This window comes from Mchenga conophoros, linkage group LG12 (assembly GCF_057382185.1).
Source record: "Mchenga conophoros isolate Kocher_MC1m ecotype Shallow Benthic linkage group LG12, M_conophoros_male_GT1.1, whole genome shotgun sequence".
Taxonomy (NCBI): Eukaryota; Metazoa; Chordata; class Actinopteri; order Cichliformes; family Cichlidae; genus Mchenga; species Mchenga conophoros.
Window position 1 is genome coordinate 8,043,434 of NC_140537.1, and position 16,521 is coordinate 8,059,954.

Below are 16,521 nucleotides of genomic sequence, written 5' to 3' on the forward strand. Positions count from 1 at the left end.
GGCCAATTAAATCCAGTAGGTGCCATTTCTGAAATCGTCGGGGTCTTAATCCTTTTCCCGAAGTATCAAAGCCTGGTGGGAGTTTCAACCTCATTAACTTGTTCATTAAAACAAGTCATCCTCCAAGCCAGCCCATAGCTTTGTTAAGTTTGAATCAAAATATCAGAAACATACACATGTCATATTTGACATCTCTCTGCTATTAGCATGTTGCTGTGCCTGTGTAGTTCATGCTGTTCTGCCTTTTTCTCTCAGTCCTTCTTTCTATGAGTTTGATCTTGAATCTCTTAATCTTTTTACTAACTATATACAAAAAGTTCTGTATATTGTTGCCTGTGTTCAACCGAGTAAATGCAATAACATTAACTGGTGTTATTTAGGGGAACTGAATTGTGATTTTTGTTTTTGAGAAGACATTTCATTTATTTGTCATCATGATGTTTTTTCGTCAAAGCAGACGTTTAGAGATTTCCTGTAATTTCATTGCAGATAATCAGATTATTTTTGATGTACTTAGCTAACGTCACTTTAAACCCCTTAATAAAGTTCCTTAACAAGGAAGGCAGAGAGCCTTTAAGTCTAGACAGGGACTGAACTCCAACTGAGTACAATTCCACAGTAAGTAAACATTACATTGTTAAAAAATCGTAAAAATGGTGGAGCTGCTATCTGACCGGTAGAAAGCTTCTGACAAACATTTTTTTTTCTGTTTCTCGTCTCTTGTCGTTTGAATATAGAAATGCTCTTTATATATGAGGAGAAACATCCTTTTTAATTTATAGTGATGGCATTAATGATACCCTATAGGAATAAGAGGTTATCATATGTTTTTATGTTTTCAAAATTCTTGTTGCGACTGGAGAAAAGTTGATCTTGCAGGGAGACTTAAGGTAAGTGACGTCTGTGTGGGCCTGGAGACTGCACCTTGCTTTGATTGCTTTAATTGTCCATGATTTTGATGAACCTGGTTGTAAAAAGTCTTTAAAAAATAATTTTAACATTTTGATGGCTGGCAACAAGACATATTTACTAACATTAAGTTTTCAACAATAACACAGTCACATTAGTTAAAACACAGAAAACAGAACGCCTTTAGAAGAGCACAGTGAGACCAGATAAACAGAAACACTGGCTGTGATGTCACTTGTCATGTCGGCACAACAAGACGCAGATGAATGATTTTCTGTGTTTTTGTTCTGGCTCCCTGTGAATGAGGAAACAGCTGCACTTTGGCCTTCTGGTGGTCACAGAACCTGGTGGAAAATTCTGCAATGTATGTTTTATGTTATGCTATGAAAGAGAGTGATGCTGTCAGCACTGCTGTTTGACAGCATTGGCCATGAATTATTTAATATTACTGTAGATCCACCGTTATTGTTCTGATCTGTCAAGATGGCTCAGCCTTCAGATTTTTTTTATTATTGTTAAAAAAAATCCACAATATCTGATGTAATGCAGAGTTATAAGAGTGTAAAAAAAACAACTTAACTGTAATTATGTATCTTCAATCTTGCAGGAATGTACAGTACAGTGGAACAGCAAAAACCTGACACATGTGGCCCTTCAGTTGATGCAACTGTTGTTCACTGAAGCCTCATTAGAAATGGTCTCAGTAGAAAGGTGGCTTTAAGAAGCCATTGAAAACAGGAAGGTATACAGAATTACACGAGAACTGGAAATTCAGTGGCAACGCATCTTATGTCATTATAAATCCAAATTCAAATCATTCTCCTTTTAATATCCAGCCATCTGTAAAACACAGTGGAGGCTCTGTCATGGTTTGGAGCTATATTTCAGCCAGTGGTGTTGATGAAAATATGAATGCAGACAAATGCCGTCTGATTTTGATTCACCATCTTCACCATGATAGTGATCCCAAACACCGCCTGTCCAAGCATACTTAGAAGTGCACAATGGAATAATGTCAGCCATGGATTGGCCTTACTGGAACATTGTTAAGGCAGTGTGGGATCATTTTAAGAGAAAATTGAACAAAAGGAACAATATCCAAAGAAGAGCTTTCAGTGTCCTTGAACAAACCTGGAGAACCGTTCCTGAAGACATTCCAGGTTAAACTATCAGATCTTAATGTCAGCTAATCACATCAGTAGTTCAAGCACCAAAAAATAGCAGAAAGAAGAATGATCCCTGCTATTCCCCTAATCAGTAGTTAGGCCAATGTGCGGAGGACAGATTTCCAGGTTACCTGGAATGTTAACTGGTGACCTTTAGTGATAATTGAGTAGTGTTTCAATAGAGAGGAAAATTAGAGTTACAGAACAATTCGTATGTATTTCAAGATGAGTGTCTCATAGATGAGTCTACTGTCGATGCATCCACTGGCCATTGAAGCGGAGCAGCAAGCGCAGGCAACACATGTAAACACAGGCAAGTAGCAGCAGTAGATTAAAATCAATGGGTGTCTGTTCAGGAAGTTCGAGCATAATTTGCGTGTCATGTTTATGAAGTTAGGTAAGATACATATTAAGTCTTAAGCTCTACGCAGCTAGTTTGTCATGTCAGTGACACAGTTTTCCTCTGTTTAATTTAGTTTGTCTATAATTAGATAATCTACTTCAGTGCGTCATGGTGTTATGTGAGAGAAACTACAAAACACCATCATCAGTTACATTTTGCTGCACAGTCATAATACAGTGATTCTGTTATTTCATTAATGTGAACCTCTCCTCACTGGAGTATTTGGCTTTGTAAATAGAGTCCACTGCAATGAGGTCAGAATATTCAAGATTCGTTATTGTTTATAAATATCTATACACCAAAATTATATTGCACTCAAGACTGACTCAATAAACTATGGAACTCCAGAGTGTTCAATGACAAAGTGAACAAATTTTACTTTAAATTCTTGAAATGTATTAAAATTATTATTAATATATTTTAACTAAAAAGTACAGTTTTTAATTGGCTCTGATCTGGAAAGTATAACAACAATGACAAGTATTCCTCTTTGGATTTTTATGGATGTAACCCTTTTATTATATGCGTGCTTTATCTTTAGACCTGTATATAATTTGTATGAGGGGTTCAGTGGCGGAAACCGATATTACTGTCCTTTATGTGGACAAACATCCTAATCTCTACAAATTTTCAATATGAAGGTTTTGGTTTCACATAGGAATCTTAAATTCTATTCTATTTTATAATTAAATTCTAACTTGAAATGGGGTTTCTGTGACTGAACTAATCTCCTACTCACTGTAACTCCTCCACTGTCTCCTTTTGTCTTTACAATTATTATTATTTATTTATTTATTTTTTTGTCTTGTTTTGTTTTGTTTTTACTTTTTATGATTACTCTACAATGTCCTTTAAGTACTTTCTGTTTGTTAAAAAGGAAAAAATGCTAATAAAAAGAGATTTGCAAAAAAAAAAAAAGTACTGTTTTTAAATTTAATGTTGCAGAAACAACAAAATAATTTCTAGCGCTCAGTGGATCTGCGCTCGACAATGCAGCCTAGGCGGAGTAGTCGAACGCAGATCCACTGAGCTCTCAACACAGACAGCATCGTCAGAAGAAAAGTTGATAAAATAAATTAAACATTTTGTATTGTTCGATACATATGTGTACTGAACCGAAAGCACTGTATCGAACGTATATATATATATATATAAGAGAGCTTGTGCTGGGATGCCATCTGGTCCAGCTGCCATCCATGTGTTGTCTGTGAAGGTTCTCAGTCATCCAGGTCATCGTAGTCAAAGGAGCTTGCAAAGTAAAGCGTCTGGACTTCTTTAAGTTGCTTGAAGACGTTTCACCTCTCATCCGAGAAGCTTCTTCAGTTCTAAGTTAGAACGGATGAGAGGTGAAACGTCTTCAAGCAACTTAAAGAAGTCCAGACGCTTTACTTTGCAAGCTCCTTTGACCATCCATGTGTTGATTTTTCTGACATGTTCTAGTTCATTGTGAGCTGTTCTCTTTTTTCTTGTTAAGCATCAATATCTTTGCACCACACAAAAACAAACTGTCATTGACAAAAACACAGGTCCAGGCAGAAATAACTCCAGATTAGTGCTTTGACTTGCCTATATTGCTTCCCTGTGAAGCCTTTTGCATTATGTCTAATGCTCTCAAACACAGCAGTTGCTATCACCTTTCTCCCACCAACACACAAAGAAGTCTTTGTTTTTTTGTTACTCTGCTCTCCTTCTCGTCTTGAATTGCTGTCTTAATCAGCAACAGAACACTTTGCGATTTTTAGTCACCTGTTAATTTCACAAATTGGTGTGGGAATCTCATTCCACAGCAGCACTTATTTCAACCCTATTACCTCTCTTTCTCTCTGTCTCTCTCTCTCTTTGCCAACAGGGTGTGATGGAGAGTTTCCTGGGTACAGCCCTGGCTGGTTCTGTCTTCTGTTTCTTTGGTGGTCAGCCCCTCATCATCCTCAGTTCCACTGGACCCATCCTCATCTTTGAAAAGCTGCTGTTTGAGTTCAGCAAGTGAGCTGCTTTAGAGCATAGTAGATTTATATACTGGGAAGGTTCATGTTCTGAAGAGACCTCAGTAATGTCAGGAGTAAACATCTCATCTCACCACATTATTATGTTTACGGTTTGCATTAAAATCATTTTAGGTTGAAGAGTTTCAGTTGAAATGCTATGTGCAGTATGTGGGAGCATATGTATGGCTTTATTTACTTCAGGCTGAATGCAAATCCAAATTTCTGAAATGCTGCAGAAAGAAGAAGATGAAGAAAAAAAGGATTAATGCCTTGATTCTAATTTGCTGGTTACTTTAACCAGAAAACAGCCAGAGAAGCGCTTTTGCCATTCTGATCTTTGCTCTGGCTGCAGTTCTGCTGAAGTAATGAGTTCAGCTACCATTAAATACCAACCCTCAAATCCACTTTGCAATCACTTGTACTTAACTCAATTTATATTGACAGCCCTGATACCACAGAGTATAAATGTAAACACAGCCTGCTACATAGTGTTTGTACTGAAACAGTGAACTATTTTTAAGTGTGAACAAAAACAAAATGTTAACCAAAAATCAAACTTTCTTTATTGTCACTGTGAAAAATTCCAAGAGGTATATTTGTTTATACGAAATATTTGTTTGCATGAAACAAACTAGGTCAAGTAGATGACATCCCAGCCTGATACATACTGATGCGCCCAAAAATACCAGCGCTTTAGCTGGTGTTGTATTTTTCTGAGGATTCTGCAAAATGTGGTCCTATACAGAGCCAGCGTTCCAGAGACAGCTTTGAGATTTCAGTATGTTAGTTTGTATGTAGAGGGTTTGTTAACAAGACAGCATGACAGATGTGAAAAATGCAGTCACCTGTATTTAAAGGTGAGATAAAGATTGACAATGAGTGTGATCCGATGCCTTCGTGCAGATGATGCATGTAATAATGTAGTAATCGTTGATAAACGCTCATGGGTCAGAATATCAGCTTGTTGATGGCCATTAGGGCTGGCGTGATGCAGTGACACAGTGGTCCTTCTCAAAGATTAAATAACATTAGTGGGCTTCCACATGAATGCTTATCTAACTTTATCACATTTAACTGTGTAAAAACTGAATAAACTTGGAAAAACAATCAACAGTTTAAATATACAGAATTATAACCAGTTTGAATGTAATAAATTAAAAAAAACATTAATTAAAACTTTTTTAAACTTGTGTAGATTTAATTGTGGAAAGAATTATAATTATATGCATGCAAAGTATATATGCATGATAATAGATCTATTTTGTGCATGTGACTGATAAGATGATGATATAAAGAAGGAAGGATAAGAAGTCCAAACCGAGTCCTTCTTGTTTAGTTGGTGATTTTGCTCGCACATATCATGTGTTTGATGACTCAAGCCTTGATATTTGTCTGTAAACACTCCAAGCACGGTTGTTTTTCCCCATCAAGCTGCTCTATATTCACAGATAATGTACTGTTTGCACAAAACTGGACATCTTTGTGTTCTGTGCCTAAATTCATCATTGCTCCCACCTGTTTTTCTGACCTGTCGCTTCCACAGGAGCAACAGCATAGATTACATGGAGCTGCGTCTGTGGATCGGCATGCACTCGTGCCTACAGTGTTTCATCCTCGTAGCTACAGATGCCAGTTACATCATCAAATACATGACGCGTTTTACTGAGGAGGGCTTCTCCAGCCTTATATCCTTCATCTTCATCTCTGACGCCATCAAGAAGATGGTGGGCGCCTTCAAATATTATCCCATCAACACAGACTTTAAGCCCGACTATGTCACCACCTACAAGTGCGAGTGCCTGGCCCCAGACCCGAGTGAGTTCACCCCTTGACTCAGGGATAGAGAGAAAAGGGGGATTATTAGTCTCATTGGACTGACATGACAGGCACATTACAGAAGCAAACGCATGTGTGTGTTCACTTTATCAACAGCTTTATTTGAGAATGCCGTCAGCTTTAATGTCTTGACTTCATTGGTTTAATTATTACTTATGACAATATGTGAATAAATGCAGTACAGCAAACTAAATAACTTTAATTATGCATAGGGCTCATGATAGGGTCATGAAGCAGGATTTATTAACAAGATCTGTTGATTGTTGACAAGAAAAGAAATTATCACTCAGTGTTATTGTGAATTTTATTTATCTCAGCTTTGGTACTTATTTCACAGTTAAAATATTAAAACTAATTTCTCACGTATATCAGAAAAAAGATTTCAAATGAATGGCTGTCGAGGTAATAATGCGCATCAGTTTTTAGTCGATCAGGTAATAATGAAACGTTTGCCTGCTACAAAGAAATGTTAGATTTTTTTTTTTTGTCCACTGGTTTCCTTTGCAGTGTTTGCTCACTGACAGAGCGTTCACTTTAATGGCATACATCATTAATGTGTCTCCTAGCAGATGCCTATTTTAAGCTGCTACCAGTCCACATTATTTAGCACACCGAAGATTAAATTATACTGTTTTAGCTGTTTTTGACCATCTATAGCTGTACAGACATATCAAGCATATGTTGGAGGCAACTTATTACAACTATTAACATCACACAGAGAGGACTGACAAATAACTACACTATAATAGGTCTGTGGATGTCTTTGTCATCATTTCTTTATAACCATACTTGTGATGATATCTGGAGTAGAGTTATAATAGTTTTGTATTTTCTAATTACTATTTATTTTTATTTCATTTTCACCTTTTGGTTGCGATTTAGTGTAGTCATTTCAGCAGTATTGTTATTGTTTGAAAATGCAAAGTTTTAGTTTCCGTTTTAGTCTTTATAATTAGTATTACTGTCTGGGGGAGGCAGACAGGGGCGCCACCGGGAAGGGGTTGGGGTGGTGGCGGTCCTATGTTGGTAATAATGTAATAAGTTTGCAGAAAAGCTGGTGCCAATCCATGGACAGATCACTGGTGCATCTCAATGCCAACACAGAGACAGGCAACAGTTCACACTCTTACCTGATCCAACACTTATCTGTCTTTATTGAATAAGTTTCATCAATCAGTCAATTAAAGCAGATTTTTATGCATTTCAAAATCTTAATTGTTTTTTATATGTACCTATTTTCAGTGATATCAGCTATAATAGCAGGAAATTAACTAGGCATATCGTTCTTTTTTTCTGTTTTTGCCATCTTTTTCAAGTAACCTACATTTGACAGCAGCATAATGAAAATGGAAAGTTCTGTTTTCGGTGTGCCACCCCAATATGTTTGGTGCCCCCCATATGGCCACGCCTACAAAACAAATCTGGAGCCCCCCCGATGTAAGAGGCATGATTTAGGAAAATCAGTACAGGTATTGCAAGAAAATACAAGCAACTTTTTAACCCTCTCAGGCTCAAATTAAACTTTTTGTTGCTAATGCACAACCAAGTCCTGCAGTGGTACTTCTGAGTAATCAGGTTGTTAGTTTTTAACTGTTGCAAATCGGCAACGCCTGCCTTGAGAGGGTTAAAAGCGGTTGACTCGCAGTCCTGTAGATATACAGAGCCTCAAATATACCACTAAAACGAAGTATATTTCCTCTAGATTTTTATTTTATTTTACTTCATTTTTTGAAGTTCACAAAATCGCTTCAGAGAGTTTTGATTTTTTTAAAAAGTGATTTAGTTTAGTTTTCTTTTTTTGTTTGTTTTGTTTTAGTTAATTATAGTAACCTTGGTCTGCAGTGCTGAACAACAGCTTTATTCTTCTTGGGTTGGGGGGTTTGATGATGGTAATCTACCCACCTTTTTTCAAGTGCAGGTGATTTGCAGTCATTTCTGCAGACATTGATTTCTGTAACTGATTGTTATCCTTTTTTGCTTTTGCCATGCACAAACAATTTGGCTGCCGTCTCTTGCAAGTGAGTACCCCTTTGTCTGTCTGCATGAGACTCGGAGTGCTCTCTGTCCAGCTGCTGGATTCTCATTATATTTTGCGTTTCTTCTTTCCTCCCCTTTTGTTTTCTTCATCACCCCATCTACGCTATCCGACTCATTACCTGCCTCCTCCCTACTCTCTCTCTCCCCAATCCGTGAACAGTGGCTGCAATGATCTTCAATGGTTTAGCTCCAATGCCAGATAACAGCTCTAGTGTCTCTGGGGTGAGTGCTTGCTTTCATTAAATGTTTAATTTTCTACTTTTTGTTGCTATATTTCAAGATAAATGTCCACAGAGTTGGCGACATTGCAGCTGCAGACATGCTTTGTTTACAGCTAACCCAGGTGTCAGCTCTGTCTCTAAAAAGAAGTCGCTTTCCCTCCTCTGTGTCTGCGTCTCTCCATCAACCCCACTGACCTTTCACTATTACTAACTTTACATCTGCGCCGACAATTTTTCGCTCTCTACGTGTCTTTGTCGAAACACTACGCTCTTCTTCATCCTCTCTTACTGCTGCCAACACCATCCCAGTTGAATGTGACAGCTCTGGACTGGAGCCAGCTGAGCAAGAAGGAGTGTGTGAAGTATGGAGGCTCTCTGGTGGGAAAGTCCTGCAAGTACGTCCCCGATCTGGCCCTCATGTCCTTCATCCTCTTCTTTGGCACCTACTCCATGACCGTCTCCCTCAAGAAGTTCAAGTTCAGCCGCTACTTCCCAACCAAGGTGGGTAAACTATCTGTCAGGTGGAGGTAAGAAGAAACTAGACTGAATACATGTATGTAAACAGTGAAGCTGCAAGTAGAGGTAGTGAAGTTAGATGTATTTAAATACCTGGGATCAGGTATGGACAGGATTAAATATGAGCATATCAGAGGGACAGCTCAGGTTTAGCGGTTTGAAAAAAGTCAGAGAAGCAAGCCTGAGATGGTTTGGGCATGTGCAGCAGAGTGATAGTGGATATTTTGAACAAAGGATATTTGATATGGAGCTACCAGGCTGGAGGAAAAGAGGAAGATGCCAGAGAAGATTCATGGATGTAGTGAAGGAGGACAGGAAGCGGATTGGTGTGACAGAAGAGAACACTATGGTGAGATGGAGGCAGATGATCTGCTGTGGCTGAAAGAAGAAGAAGAAGATAGTATAAACAAAAAAATGGCTGCCAGGTTTTTGAAAGTGTTAGATGTTTTTGGGCAGAAAACCTAGCTATTAGATCATTGTTCTTCCTTTTTACCTGCACAGCAACTCTTCTAGCAGGAAGTGGAGAGCCAACCAGACAAAGAAGTAATTCTTCTTATTTTGCTATATTCCTTTTTCAGACACCAGGATTACATTTGACTAAAGTGAAACTTGGCAGGCTACTTTTTCTTTTCAGTATTTATAAGCAGCTTCCTGCCTATTAGACCTCGGAAGCATCTCATCTTTAAGTTCTGCAAATGTTTATCTTTGTAATACAGACTGTTCTCTTTTTCTGTGTTTGGCACCAGCTGAGGAAACTCATCAGTGACTTCTCTATCTTCATGTCCATCATGACCTTTGTTGGGCTGGACATGTTAATGGGACTCAAAACTCCCAAGCTTATTGTCCCAACAGAATTTAAGGTAATTTCCAAACTGTTTATATATAGAAGAAAACAAGTAAAAAACAATTTCCAAAATGAGCAGCTCTATGACATGTTGCTGTATTGGGGACTGGTAGGGAATTTTGAATGGAAACATGAACATTTTGGATAACAAACGTGCTAAGAGTTAGAGAAGACGATCCATGCTGCCGTTATATCTGTTAGCGTTGCAGGGATGCACTTTGACTTTCTACAGATTGCATTAACTCTCCACAACAAAAGAACTTCATCACACTGGCTTAAAATTATGTTCCAATAATGATCTTGTGGAACTGAATCCTCGCTTTTAATAAAAATAAAGCTGCCTTTCATTTAACAGCCAACTCGACCGGGTCGTGGCTGGCTTGTGATGCCTTTTGGGAAGAATCCATGGTGGGTGTATCTGGCCAGCTTTGTGCCCGCCCTGCTTGTCACCATCCTCATCTTCATGGATCAGCAGATCAGCGCTGTCATTGTTAACCGCAAGGAGAACAAACTTAAGGTAGGTGTGCAACCAGTCAAATCAACATCAAAAGCCAAAGTAACAGTCACAAAACAGCGCTATAAATTCAGACAGAAGCCTATCGACTCACAGCCTGCCCCTTATGAGGTTGCTTTTAATAGAAATGATCTTTGTTTGCCCTGCAGAAAGGCTGTGGCTATCACTTGGATCTGTTCTGGGTTGGAGTCCTGATGGCCACATGCTCCTTCTTGGGTCTGCCCTGGTACGTGGCTGCCACCGTCATCTCTATTGCTCACATCGACTCTCTGAAGATGGAGAGTGAATCGAGTGCTCCAGGAGAGCAGCCGCAGTTCCTCGGGGTCAGGTAGCGTAAAAACAAAGAGCTCAGAAATAAAAAGGAAAGTGCAGTTTGTCAAATAGGCCGCCACTACCGACATCGCAGAGCTACAGAACCACTGTCCTAAATCCTTTGTAGCTGACGTAGATGAGTGCATTGTGAAACTGACTTGACGCTCTCTTGTGTCCCGTCAATGTCAAACATACAGAGAACAAAGAGTGACAGGCATACTGGTGTTCGTTCTCACTGGAGTCTCCATCTTCCTTGCTCCTGTACTTAAGGTATGAGGTGCATAATGGATTTTTTTATTTTTGTTTTTGTAATTGTTATATGAGGCTTTTTTTCTTTGCTGTTTCCTCAAGATTTGTTTTTATTATCTGCAAAACTCAAGATGCTCACTACAATGAATCAATAAATTATGTTAAACAAATTTCAGGTACCCACATTTTGAAGCCTCCATATTAGTTTTTCAGTTGCCCTGTTTGGGTGGTTATTAGCTTGGTTAGAGCTGTGTCTACAAACTCTACACATCTACACTCATTTTTGCTAAGAGTCAGAATTTCACTCTCATTGTGATGCTGTGAACTCTCTTAATTATGGCCAACATGTACCTTCACTTGCAGTTCATCCCCATGCCTGTGCTGTACGGTGTCTTCCTTTACATGGGTGTAGCATCTCTCAGTGGAATCCAGGTACCATGCGTATGCCAGCTGGTGTTATTTATGATTTGAGTAATTTGTGGCTGGGCAGCTTACTTATTGAGTTACAGACAGCAGATGTGAAGTGGCTTATTTAAAGCTTTTAAGCAAAAAATGTAACAATAACAACCAACAGGTATGCTGATACCATTATGTCCATATAGACCGCAAAGATAAAAAAAATCGAAAAGAAAAGAAAAAGGTTTTCAATTCGACACAATGTGTGAAACAACAATAAATAAACTGCACAAGTCTGCTCTAAATAATTTAAGCACTCATGATCGTTGTAAGTTTATTTGTATTTAACATAAATTCCTGCCCCTCAACCCTCTTGTTGTCATTGCCTTCCACAGTTCTGGGACAGGATAAAGTTGTACATGATGCCTTCCAAGCACCAACCTGACTTCACCTACCTGCGTCATGTTCCTCTCAGAAGGGTACACCTGTTCACTCTGATCCAGATTACATGTCTGGCTGTGCTCTGGGTCCTCAAGTCCACCTTCTTGGCAATCATATTTCCCGTTATGGTAAGTGTGATGAAATACTCCCTTTTGCACCACAAATTATAGATCCTGTGTTGTGAGATGGATGGAGCTGAGAGACAAGTGTTTTGAAATGGAAGAAACACAGATGCTGATGCTAAAACTACAGGGTGGGCCATTTATTTGGATACACCGTAATAAAATGGGAATGGTTGGTGATATTAAAGTCCTGTTTGTGGCACATTAGTATATGTGAGGGGGCAAACTCCTCAAGATGGCTGGTGACCATGGTGGCCATTTAGAAGTCGGCCATCTTGGATACAACTTTTGTTTTTTCAATAGGAAGAGGGTCATGTGACACATCAAACTTATTGGTAATGTCACAAGAAAAACAATGGTGTTCTTGGTTTCAACGTAACTTGATTCTTTCATGAGTTATTTACAAGTTTCTGACCACTTGTAAAATGTGTTCAATGTGCTGCCCATTGTGTTGGATTGTCAATGCAACCCTCTTCTCCCACTCTTCACACACTGACAGCAACACCGCAGGAGAAATGCCAGCACAGGCATCCAGTATCCGTAGTTTCAGGTGCTGCACATCTCGTATCTTCACACCATAGACAATTGCCTTCAGATGACCCCAAAGATAAAAGTCTAATGGGGTCAGATCGGGAGACCTTGGGGGCCATTCAACTGGCCCACGACGACCAATCCACTTTCCAGGAAACTGTTCATCTAGGAATGCTCGGGCCTGGCATCCATAATGTGGTGGTGCACCATCTTGCTGGAAAAACTCAGGGAACGTGCCAGCTTCAGTGCATAAAGAGAGAAACACATCATCATGTAGCAATTTCAAACACCCAGTGGCCTTGAGGTTTCCATTGATGAAGAATGGACCCACTATCGTTGTACCCCATATACCACACCAAACCATCACTTTTGTTGTTCCAACAGTCTTGGAGGGATCCATCCAATGTGGGTTGGTGTCAGACCAATAGCGGTGGTTTTGTTTGTTAACTTCATTCACATAAAAGTTTGCCTCATCACTGAACAAAATCTTCTGCGTGAACTGAGGGTCCTGTTCCGATTTTTGTTTTGCCCATTCTGCAAATTCTGTGCGCCGATCTGGGTCATCCTCGTTGAGATGCTGCAGTAGCTGGAGTTTGTGAGTAGCTAATATCTGCCGAAGGGATGTTCGACTAATGCAACTCTCCAGTGACATGCGGCGAGTGCTATGCTGTGGGCTCTTGCTACGCTGTGGGCTCTTGCTGAATGAAGCTAGGACAGCCACTGATGTTTCTTCATTAGTGACAGTTTTCTTACGTCCACATTTTGGCTAATCCAACACTGAACCAGTTTCATGAAACTTAGCAAGCAGTTTGCTAACTGTAGCATGGGAGATGGGTGGTCTTGTAGGGTGTCTTGCATTGAAATCTGCTGCAATGACCCGGTTACGGCGTTCACCAGATATCAACACAATTTCACGTGTTAACCTCTTCGACATGTCAATGGCTGTGAACAAAGAGAAACTTGTAAATAACTCATGAAAGAATCAAGTTACATTGAAACCAAGAACACCATTGTTTTTCTTGTGACATTACCAATAAGTTTGATGTGTCACGTGGCCCTCTTCCTATTGAAAAAAACAAAAGTTGTATCCAAGATGGCCGACTTCTAAATGGCCACCATGGTCACCAGCCATCTTGAGGAGTTTGCCCCCTCACATATACTAATGTGCCACAAACAGGACTTTAATATCACCAACCATTCCCATTTTATTACGGTGTATCCAAATAAATGGCCCACCCTGTACATGAATCTTTTCCACATATAGAAGCTGTAAATGTGCAGAATATGTAAAAGCGATAGTTTTAATGGTGTTTTTAAAGTATGTAAATACTGCTCTGATTTTACTGTGTCAACCAGTGATTCCCATTAACATCACCTATACATGGCATCCAGAAAATCATATTCACAGCATAACTCATATATGAGATGAATGTTACCAGGAGCTGAAACAAGATCTCTGTGTTGGTCTGTCTCTGTGTCAAACACCAGATCCTGGGTCTGATGGTGGTCAGAAAGATGCTGGACATGGTCTTCTCCCAGCACGACTTGGCGTGGGTGGATGACCTCCTGCCTGAAAAAGAGAAGAAGAAGAAGGATGATGACAAGAAGAAGGGGAAGGGGAAAGAGAAGGAGAAAGAGAAGAAGAAGCCCAAACCTGATGACAATGAGGAGGAGGTGAGAAACTCAAGCTTTTTCTGCCCCCTACAGGACTGACAAACCATGACATAAGTGTGTGAAGCGCACCGTCTGTACTGTGTGTGTATGTCTTTGCTTGCAGGACAAGTATCACGGCTACGCGAACCACTCACCCAGCTCTGAGTCAGACTTGGATCGAAGGTACTGTGTTCTCAAACTGCACATCCCCTACAAAGACCTCGTCTATCCTGATGTCACACAGACTCAGTGGGGAGCATACTGCCAGGCTGCAGCCACACGCAGGGCTCTTTAACACACACAGATATATATATGTCAAAGTGCACAGTTAAAGGGTCAGTTCACAAAATATACATAAGGATCAGTGATACTCGGTCAGTGATGCAGCATAAGACATAAAATAGTCCAAACTAGGAAAATGCAGCATAAGTTCACACACTGTTTAAATCCTGCATATAAGAACAATTTTGAAGATATTAATATAGCTGACAAATAACCTTTGATGTGTTACTATAAATTAAGATATGCAGTTGTTCAAAAATAATTAAAAGTAGCTCCAACTTTACCAGTTGGTAAGCTCCTTTGATTTAAAGCTATATTAATCTCACCCCCCTCTTTTTTGCAGAGAATATTTCTTGGGTGGAATGTACCTGCAAAAAAATGTATTAGTTACACTGATTTCTGTATAGCTCATTACCACTAGAGGGAATTGCATGTTTGTGCAGTTTGGGTGAACTGGAACATAGACAAAATAAGAAATTTTAACTGAATGGCTCATCAAACTAAACATGAAACTGGCAAATACTTGGATAGACTCGGTCGCATGAAAATTGATCACATAGCCTTTTTATATTGATATACTGACTTATTGCACACCCTTTAAATGGCCTGTATTTTAACAAGAAATTCAATTCATTACTTCTGTATTTTCCTCTGTATGTTTTGTAAACATACACATGTGCAGTCCCATGGTTGTCATGTGTCATGTTTGAGTTCGGTCTCCTCTCCATGCACTTTAAGGCAATGCAGATGGTTGTTGTGCTGAACAGTGTAATGTTTTAAATATCTGACAGCCTGTGTCTGAGCTGCCCTCTGCACACAACTCAGCATGTTGTTACTCTTCACTGCTCACCTTAAAGCAGCATAGTTTTGCTATGTATCTCAAAGGCTTCAGTGTTCGTTGTGTAGTTTAACATAGTGTGCGAGCAGTCAAACTAGATGAAGAAGTTATTGTGTGGTCTTTTTAGTCCTATGTGTATCTAGCACATAGAGAGGATATATTTTAGGCCTCTGTATACACAACTGTATAATCCTCCATGTGCAGCATACATCATTTGGTTGTTTCTTTTTCTTCCATGTGCTGAATCTCTTTAGTACATCAGTCACACCTGCATGTGATATGTAGTCAGACCCCAGCTCTCCAACCTGCCTCCGTCCCTCACAGCAGTTTCATTGCATACATTTTGCACTGAAAGTGCCATTTACATTATTTAACCATAAATACTGTAACTTTGGGCTGTTTGCCCTTTGTGGCTGATTCAAATGTTCCCATCATGTCTGCATTGCTTTATTAGAGGCATGGTTTGGAATTGACACTGTGAACTTTTTTTGTTTACATGCAGCCATCTGTGGAAGTACATAAATTCTCTGTGACGTTATTTTATTGAAGGATTTATACAAACACAAAATGCACTGATCGCCGGACCTTTGAAGCTATTGTATGAGTTTTTATACAAGTCTTTACAACATGTGCTGACATAATGCAAAAGGCAGGCAGGCATAATAGTGCACAATCAAAAACTCAAAAACACTTGATATCAGAGTCAAAACAAATTTATCATTGCAAATTAACATTTAAAAAAGTAGGATGTTTTATTATTATGTTATTCCAATGTACTCAGTAAATTCAAGCTATGTTTGCTCACGTTTAATTTAAACCACAGGCTGCATATAAAAGATGGGTATGGCTACTACAGCATCACCCAGTGGTTAATGAAGTCCTCTTATGAAAGCCAGATGAGCATATTCACCATCCATTTCCGATAGATGTCTATTCAACTAGACTTGATTTAGAAACCAGGGCTCCCCCTGCTGGCCATTAGAAGGAATACGAGTTTAGTGCACTTCACTTTTCAGACCATAATGTAGGTACAGTCTATGTCATTCACAGTGTGGGAACCATCAGCTAGTCTGCTGACTCCCTGTGGGAGCAACAGCCAATATTTTGGGACTGATTTCACTCGTTAGCTAAGCGCTAACCCAAACTGCTGTAGTCATCAAGGCACCCAAGCGTTATATAAATCCAATCCATTATTATTATTATTATTATCATCGTGTCTCACAGCCAAGCTCCGCCGCATTCCCCTCCCCTCCTTGTAGAACCACT

The 16,521-nt window shown here is 39.4% G+C and overlaps 1 protein-coding gene across 3 annotated transcripts in view; it reads left to right on the forward strand.

Moving 5' to 3' along the window:
- slc4a5a (solute carrier family 4 member 5a) overlaps positions 1 to 16,521 on the forward strand; it is a 39,647-nt gene that overhangs the window by 22,106 nt on the left and 1,020 nt on the right. The window contains exons 14-25 of one of the 3 annotated variants that reach the window (XM_085293561.1): positions 4,328 to 4,461; positions 6,007 to 6,278; positions 8,524 to 8,558; positions 8,867 to 9,058; positions 9,820 to 9,933; positions 10,273 to 10,434; positions 10,581 to 10,759; positions 10,941 to 11,013; positions 11,356 to 11,424; positions 11,784 to 11,957; positions 13,971 to 14,156; positions 14,260 to 14,318. In XM_085293561.1, coding sequence (XP_085149687.1) covers positions 4,328 to 4,461; positions 6,007 to 6,278; positions 8,524 to 8,558; positions 8,867 to 9,058; positions 9,820 to 9,933; positions 10,273 to 10,434; positions 10,581 to 10,759; positions 10,941 to 11,013; positions 11,356 to 11,424; positions 11,784 to 11,957; positions 13,971 to 14,156; positions 14,260 to 14,318 — 1,649 coding nt within the window. Of the gene's footprint in view, positions 1 to 4,327; positions 4,462 to 6,006; positions 6,279 to 8,496; positions 8,559 to 8,866; positions 9,059 to 9,819; positions 9,934 to 10,272; positions 10,435 to 10,580; positions 10,760 to 10,940; positions 11,014 to 11,355; positions 11,425 to 11,783; positions 11,958 to 13,970; positions 14,157 to 14,259; positions 14,319 to 16,521 lie in introns of all 3 variants that reach the window. The other 2 variants (XM_085293560.1, XM_085293562.1) reach the window with 2 other exon arrangements.